Genomic DNA, 9,277 nt, shown 5'->3' on the forward strand with positions numbered 1-9,277 from the left:
ATGCTAAGATGAAGTAGAATCAGATCCCCAAACTCCTCTTTGTTCAAAGCTCCTTAGACTTCAAGCCCCCTTTATAAAATCCACCAAAACACTCTTTAAGCCTCACAAAACACTCAAGAACAAGGCTTAGACTGATTAGGGTTCTTCTGGCCGTCAAAAAGGTAGTAAGGGGCCGGAGGAAAGGACTTAAGATCCTTTAAATAGGGTGCAAACCCTAAAAATTAGGGTTTCCATGCACATCCTCTACTCGTCGAGTCGGGGTCCTCCGACTCGTTGAGTAGGAGTCATAAACCATGAGGGCCAACTAGGTTCGACACGACGAGTTGGGGCCTCCAACTCGTCGAGTTCCCTCAGTAAAATGAATATAAAGCTTTTGAAAATTATACCTAGGAGTCGGGATGTTACAGTTGTAGCACTCGTTGAGAGCTATGTGTGGAAAAAAAAGAACGTAAAAAACAGAGTCCGTATGAAGATGTTATGGAATTTACAAAATCTGCGTTTTGGCAGCGCACGGTACGCGCCAGGTGTGCGATGCACGCTTGTAGAAGGTGAAAATGCAGACCACAGAGAGCCTGCCACGTGGCACAAAATGGATGGGGAGACGTAGCCTTAAAATTCACAACGTTCACCCCAAATTGATGCCATGCACCCCAAAAATGCCTATAAATAGCTCCTAAGAGCTCATTCATTCTCCATACATTCTCTCACGCTCTTCCTCAAATCTCTCTATATTTATCCCAAATTTCCCATAGTTTTAAGTATATGGCGAAGCCCTGAGGCCCCTGTGAGCCGGACATCTAGTAGCTAGTAGACCGAAGTTCTGCCAGTGCAACTTCCAAACTTCTGTCTATGAAATCTGTGTAAGTTAAATTACACTTAACCATATCTTAGTGTGATTTATATTTATAGTCATAAGCTGTTGTTATGAACCTATAAATAAGATTTATCAGTAATTCCATATCGTTATACTGATTGATGTACTTACGATAGAGGTGTCAATAATGGTCACGTTGGTTTGGTTGTTGGATTTCAGAAAAACTATTATGCCGAAATGATCCTGCCTCCCAACTGTCATGTCTGGATGATACTTACTTGTTAGATATTGATGTACACATTGGGATTAGTGAGGATCTAGACTATTATTAGTCACCAGGATCATTAGACTAAAACTCCGTATTATTCATACTTAGGTCACATTAAGGGAATATCTAAGGTGTTAGGTGAAACTCTGCCTAGATCACCAGTCACCCACCTAAGTCAAGTGAGTGCATAGTTACCTTCATCTTACACATAGATATGAAGCATCTAGATAAATGATTTATGCGCTTATTATCTATGTTGAAAATATTATGTGTTAGATAGAATAATATGAGATGATATTTAGATTGATTTAATCATATAAGCATTATACACTTATAAATATGTATTGGGTAGAGATAGGGGATAGTAGATAGCAGATGATAGATAGGTGATGGTAGATAGGTGATAGTAGATTGGTGATAATAAATAGGAGATGACTAGGAGATGCCCTGACCTTGACTTGCGATGTTGCGATGTAGTCATATACCAGATTATAGATGACGACCACTGACTAATCTAAAAAAGTCATGTGGAAGCACCGACAGGCTCATAACCTGTAGGTGATGTAATACGAGTTCGGGCGATGTAGTAACTACGTATTAATGCGATGGTACTCTAACCCTTATTGGACACGTATTGAGGGAGAAATCCCCAAAACTGTACTGTCTGTGCGATGTAGGAAATGATAGGTAAACGCGATGTAGGTAATGACCCTTAGGATAATCCTTTAGGGAAGAATAAATAAGAAAATGAGGATGGGTAGTCGGGTTAATTGTTTGACATGAAATATATGAATAAACAAATTAACTATATTATTATGGGTTGAAAACTCTATGTATCTCACCAAGTTTCCCAACCTGACCCACTCAGTTTACTGTATTACAAGTAGCAATATAAAAGATACATTTTGCTAAGAGATTCAAGGAAATGTAGACCATTAGTATAATGAGACATTATAAGTCTCCGTTTATGATTATGTTTGTGTATTGATGATGACATCTTGAGTTTTATAAATAAAACATATTTCTTAAAAAATTCTTTGATAAAACTATTATCATGTTTTTGGGGACAAATTCCGTACAAATAATCATTTTAAAGAATACTCTGATTTAATAAGCATAAACAAATCAGTCTTTTATGGCCGTAAAAATGGGGATGTCACATATACACGTATATATTAATAATTAGCGATGCATATTGGATGGATTGATGTGTTGCATGACTTAACATGATATATGTGTATGCTTTGTTTCCATGCTTATGTTCTTGAGATTGATTCATTGTGCTAATGCTGACACTTGTTTCTTGCCTGTTGTTGTGGCTTTGCATTGGTACATGTAGCTTGATTATTGATGGCATGGTGAGGTTGGGTTCTTATGGGTAGTTATAGTCCTTTGAATAATATTGATGATACCAGTTTGAGATTCCTTGAATGTTTCATTTACATTTTGTTCTGGCGTTTGTTTTGGTTAGATTTTTACAACTATAGATTTTGTTGGGTTGTTTTGAAAGACTTCTAATTAACTATTGATGATGTTTTTACAAGACTTCCACTAATGTTTTTCTAATAATAAATGGTTAAAATAAAAGAAATTTTTTGGGTGAAAAATCACGGTGTTACACGTGGCGCACCTTCTGGAGGGCACGAAGGGCCTCTGAGTTTTTTCTGATTCATGTCTAATTTAAGCTGGAAATCAACTATTTTGTCCTTTCCTGGCACGGATCGCCTTTGACTTTTGAAATGTTGGCTTTTTTTGACCTTTGACCAAGTTTGACTCTGGGTTAAACTTTAGGGTTAGACCATAAAGTGAGTTTTGGTCTCTTTTTGGTGTTTAGTCGGTTCGTGAGACTGTTTCTTGCGGGATTCAAATTTGTAGTTGTGTTTCTTCGGTTTTCGGTTCAGGTGAGTCGTCTTACTATATTACTTATGTCATGATTCGATCCTCTGTGTGTTGGATGCTTGTGTAATACTACCATGTGTTAGTATGCTTAGCTAGACTTGTAGGGTCTTGGTTATGGTTGTTGCTTAATTGATTTTGATTGTGTTGGGTACATATTTGTATATATTTGATGATGTAAAATATACAATGTTTATAGTCTTTTTGCTCATTGTAGACAGTCAGTCTTGTCTAAGAAAGTGTAAATAATACAACTTAGACAAGTTGATCTGTCAAAGTTTGTTTATTTAATTAATCTGAAGATATGTTGAGGATTCCGAAGACTAAATTTGAATATGATATATGTTACTGCTCTACCAACCCCTGAAGTACAGATGTCAAAGAATGAAGACCAGATATGAGATGCCTTAGCTGATCAGATTTGATGAAGTTGTTGAAGATTTTTGGTGCTGCTGAAGATCGTCCCTTGATGGTGAGAACTGAAGACATGCTGATGACATATTTGACCCTAATGAAGTTATCATCATGTGAAGCCATTTAATATGTTTTCATTAAAGTCTTGATGGTGTGACCAGGAAGAAAAGCGTCCTACATTGATGATGATACACACACTGATGACTGATCAGTGTGTCTATATGTTGAAGTACTTATTCACTGATGACATGATACACTGAAGACTTGAATCGCTGATGATTATGTACTATCTACTGAAGCTGAAGCTACTTGAGTTGAAGCTGAAGCTGATCGGTGGATGACTCCTTAATGTTGATGCTCTAGTCAACAAATGTCATGCTGGTGTTAATGCTCGAATATGGAACAAATCAGAATTACTTGGTGAAGAAGTATTCTAGAGATCTTATCTGTTTGTTCCTTATTTACCAGATCTACATTTATCCTTGAAGATTCAATCCCTAAAAATCAGGGATTTGATTTAATCAGAAGATTTGGAGAATCTGCAAAATTCTCATATACTATCTTTGTAATGGGCTCTTAGGTTTTTCTATTATTTATATTGTATGCTCTCATAAGTTAAGAGCTGGTGATTTGTATTATATTCTGAGAGTTAGAGAGTTTTTGTAGAGAGGTCTGAGAGTTCTTTGTGAGTTCTTGGAGATGATTCAGAATATTTGAAATTTATGAATCAGTCTGCTTAAATGAAAAACCCGACAAATAAAATTGTTTTTTATTTGTTGAATACTTATGTTACTATTTCACATTTCTATTAGATTCATACACGAGTGTTAGGGTTTGGGACATTCAGATTGGTATGTTATGTGATTTGTTGGGCTTATGACAAGATCAAGGTAAGCCATGAGTCAAATTGTGTCGGGTCGGTTGATGACAAGATCCGGACAGGGCGTAAGTTAAGGAGTACCCAATTGGGATGATAGCAAGATCGGAACTGGCCGTGAGCTAAAGAAGCCTAATACTTGGCATGTATAGTTATTACTGTAATGTTTGTGCTATTTTTGGGGAACTTGCCTTGGGTAGTGGAAAAGCTCCATCCGGACCGTGATGCATGCACATATCATATTTAATGATATTTGATTTCCACATTTTCTTATACATTTTCTAGATTTTTGTGATGGTTGAAACTATGTTACTTGGATTCTATGGAACATGATTTTAAGTTGTTAAACTTATATTTTAAAATGAAAAAAAAAATTGTTTGAATTTTTGGGACGTTACAAAAATTGACGATTGGTAATCGTACGGTTCAAAAATCAAACCACCACAAAATGACTATTTTGCAATTTGAATTTTTCTAGACTTTTGGTTAAAGAAAATTACAAATCCCAGTTACCATTTTTGCGGTTTTTTTATATTGAAATAGTAGGTGTAAAACCTATGTATTACATGTGTTCATTTAAAAGAAAAATTAAATATGAAATTCTAAACATTTAAGAAGTTTAAACTTATAAGAAAAATTAGAAAAATATTGAATTATTAAAATTAAAATTAAAAGCGTTTTTTTTTTAAATTTAAACAAATAATTTAGATAAATAAACAAAGAAAATTAATGAAGTTTTATTTTAGAAATTTTAAAATTATAAGGAAAGTCAATTAATGAAATTGATATTAATTTATTATTATATTTATTACAATTATTATATTTAAATATTATATGGAATTTGATAAAATAAAAAAACCAGAAAATGTCACGTGGAAAAAATTTAATTGAAAATAACTACAAAATAACATGTGACCAAATCAATGAGAGTGTGACATATGATAAAAAGATTTTCATTTATTAGAGTAGATATATAAAAGTAATGATACGTTATAAGGACTTTCAAAGTAAACTAGTTATATATTATTACCAATCTATTGTTGTATGATATATATATGTTGGACATATTTGTTCTTTTTATAATGCAGTTGTTTAAATTTAAAAAGATTGATAGTTTTTTAAAAATATGTCTAAAAAGCATGCTTAATAAAATAGAACAATCGTAGATAACTCTAGATACATAAAATATACATGCAAAATTTATTGGCCAGTTTAAAAATTGTTTATCTATACTATATTATAAGGATATTGGACATTTTTTAATTTAATAATAATATAATTATAAGACGTATAAATCTTTAAGTTGTAGTTTTATCTGTTGGTAAGTTGTTGGTTTAACTTATAAGATTATATTGTTTCTTTTGTAGTTGGATATGCTTCAAACAATACTAAAAGATCCGACACGTACTGCGACTTCTTGAAGAATGATTTCGATCGTTGCTGCCACGAAATGATACGACAGGGAACGAGGGGAGCGATGATGACGTGTAGCTATTTTTAGGATTTATGTAATGTTTTGTTAGATTATAATATATCTTGCACTTAATTTTTGGATTAATATTTTGGGATGTCATATTATTAAATTTTAATATTTGGATCTATTTTTTTGTAATTAATATTTCATAGCAGTTTTTATAGTTTTATATTGTATTTTTTGCATTTAGAAGGTGCGATTTCAAAAAAACAAAACAAAAAATAAAAAACTGAATACAGCAAATAGTGGCGACACCTTTAGTGGTGACAGAAGGCATTAGTGGCGATAGACCATTAGTGGCAATGGTAGGCATTAGTGACGACATACCATTAGTGACGACCATTAGCATTAGCGACGAACCAACAACATCGACCCTTTACCGGCGACGTGTCACCACTAAAGGTATTAGTGGTGACGCTAGTCGCCACTAAAGATAGATATTCTTGTAGTGGTGGTGGTAAAATGAATTTTTAAAAAGTTTTTGAATTAGTTTTTGTGGTAGCCAAAATCAATAATTTAATAAGTTAAAAAAATGTTTCACTTAAATCTCTTACTTGAAACTATTATGGTTAAAAATCTAAAAACAATTTCAAAAACTTAAGTTTTACAAATCCCCATTTTGAATGCTTTTTAAAGCTAATGTAAAAGTCATTTTGGAAAATGCTTTTGAAATTACCATACATTTTTTACTTACTGGTTTTTTAAAAAATCAACAAGTCAATAAATTGTTTTAAAAAGTATTTCCAAACACCCCTTATAGAGTTTTGGTAGAGCTCAATATTTTTGCGTTTTATTCAAATTCGTTTTTTGACTAGCAAATCTAATTTATTCGTAAACTACTCTTAATTTCATCTTATATCCAATTCGTGATTTGAACCTTCAGACTTAAAGAATGAGGACAACACCGAATACTGCTAGACTGGAAGTTTTTTAATGTGTTACTCAAATACAGTGATATACACCACCTTTGATCCTCACATGCTTAGGAGAGCTCCTAAATGACTCTTAAAGACAACAACTTACAAGCTAATACATACACCACCTTTGATCCCACATAATATGAGTACATTAACATTTTTTTGTTAAAATTGACACTATGTTATGACAACGGAAACTTCAATTTATTCCAATGTAGAGCGTGAGGTTGGAAGTTCGATTCCCTTAAACTACCTCTTGTGGTGCCACATTTAGGGAAGGGGCTGGGTTTGTCCTGTAAAGGAGCTCGAACCCGGGATACTCGTTGAAATATTGGGAGTAGGCTTCCACTTAATTCGTTTGCCGTTTCCAAAAAAAAGAATTACATATAAAATCAAGCGTTATTTTTTGGAGGACGGAATTGTAATAAGCACGATACAAAGACTCTATAACTTACTAGAACTATTCCATCCACAAACCATATATTTATTTTTGTATTTAGGTTTATGTGTGTATGCTTAAAAACTAAATAACGAAGAACGTAATATAATGTTTTCCATCAATAATTTATATAACAAAAGATCAATACATAATACTTTTGGAAATTAAAAACCGGAAGAAAAAAAAAAAAAAACCTTGAAATCGTCCAAATTAAGAATATCAAAGAAGGAGAGGCAGTTGTAATTAAGTAATTAACAACTCTAAATTTAAATCAGGTACTCGATTAGTTAATAAATAAATGAACTCACTCGAAAAAGTCGGCTTACCTTTCCAAACAATGAGACGAAATATATGAAATCTTCACTGTGAAGATCACATAAACCCTACTCTTTGATCATCATACTTATTTGCTCATAACAGGAAATAAGAAATCCCCAAATTGAATTAATGCAGTTAAAACCATATTCAATTCCCCATAAGTCTTCAATCCAACACCATTGTGTGAAAACTGGAATCCCATATTCCCATTATTTCAATTCTTCCACCGGAAAATTGAAAAGCTTCAAAAATCAAATGACGGATCTCCGTAGTCCCATATACTGGGTGGAGGGTACTCATCGTCATTTGTCGCAGCCCACAAAGAAGGCGACGATGGATTGCCGCCAGCCACCGAAGTCGGATCCGAAACCGAAGTTCCCACCATCATTGTCGGCGACGAGTTGGACACAAGTGAAAGACTTGATCCCACTGAACCCACCAACGAATTAATCTCCTCCTTCGTTGGTCGATGCTTTTGACATTGTTGCACCGGTTGTAATTGTTCCCGTTGGCAATCCTTGTTTCTAGGGTTAGGGTTTGCGTTCGGATCATACGAGGTTGTAGTTGATGGTGTTGTCATTCTTAAAGTGGGGTCCTCTGCGACATTGATTTTATTCAAATTGGAGTAAGGTAAGTACTGATATGGTTGTACAAGTTGCATTGCATATTGTACTATATTACCACCAGAATTTGTACTATGGTGTACGGTAGGGTAAAACGGGTAAGGTACATAATTAGCCAAAATGGGCACCCCCGACGGCGTCGTCTGAGATGGTGAAAAAGTGAGATTGAAAGACGCAGGACGTGGGAGTATCGGTCGGAGGGTCTGAGTCGTAGAAGATGAAGAAGAACTGCCACTGCCACGGCCGGCGCCACGGGGGGGTGAAGAAGCAGATGTGGTGGCTGCGGCTGCGGCTGTGGCCGTGCTATTGCCGTCTACAGACGGTTGCTGGAGGTTGAGTTGAGCTCTGGAACCGTAGAGGATAACGGCAGCACGGTCGTACGCCCGCGCCGCATCTTCGGCGGTTGCAAATGTACCAAGCCATCGGCGGGTGCGTTTACGTGGCTCACGGATCTCGGCGACCCATTTCCCCCAGCTACGTTGCCTAACACCTCTGTATTTAAACTTGCTATTATCGGGTCCTCCTTTGCCTTTAGACTTTCTGTTGTTGTTACGCGGCGGACTCCCACTGGCTGTGCCGCCGCTAGCGGTGGTGATAGGAGGAGAAGAAGTGGTGGGGATTAGGTTTGAATCATTGCAGTCTGTGTCCATATTACTTTAAAGAAAGAAAGAAATACAGAAGGGTTGGCGATAAGACCTAAGCTGGAGGAAAGAGAGAGGTGGATGATGACGGTTGTTGAAGGTAAATGGTGGAGGGGGGCGGTGATGTTATATAGTGCAACAGATGGAGTGCTGTTGGTCAATTTTAGTTGGTGGAGAAGGATGGTTGGATTCCTCCTAAGAAACATATAGATAACAAGATTGGTGCAATTAAGTACTTACGTTTGGATCATATCATACATACAACGTTACAGTTGTCTTGGATAATTTGTGTAAAGATCTATTATCTGAAACCTTTTTAATATTTATAATTTTATATTATCCATATAAATTGTTTTTGTTGTTCTTTTAAATACCAAAAAACAATGAATATGTTTTTTATAATTTTACAAATTGAATTATTTTTATAAATAATATGTATTAAGCATTAAATAATAAAATCTGAAATTTTATATTATTACCATGCATTCAAAAATTTATGTTTGTTACGTTCAAACATCAGTCCCCCGTTGCCATAAACATTGTCATCAACAATTCAACATATATATAAACATTCATTAACTTGTTTATTGCAATAC

At 34.9% G+C, this 9,277-nt stretch overlaps 1 protein-coding gene across 1 annotated transcript; it reads right to left on the minus strand.

Moving 5' to 3' along the window:
- Positions 1-7,661: 7,661 nt before the first annotated feature.
- On the minus strand, positions 7,662-8,690 carry ABI4 (Integrase-type DNA-binding superfamily protein). The gene has a single exon (XM_079077505.1). The coding sequence runs from the start codon at positions 8,688-8,690 to the stop codon at positions 7,662-7,664; it is 1,029 nt and encodes a 342-aa protein (XP_078933631.1).
- Between the last annotated feature and the right edge of the window lie 587 nt (positions 8,691-9,277).

The sequence above is a fragment of the Lactuca virosa genome, chromosome 2, assembly GCF_052849685.1.
Source record: "Lactuca virosa cultivar CGN04683 chromosome 2, Lactuca_virosa_CGN04683_v6, whole genome shotgun sequence".
Lineage (NCBI taxonomy): Eukaryota > Viridiplantae > Streptophyta > Magnoliopsida > Asterales > Asteraceae > Lactuca > Lactuca virosa.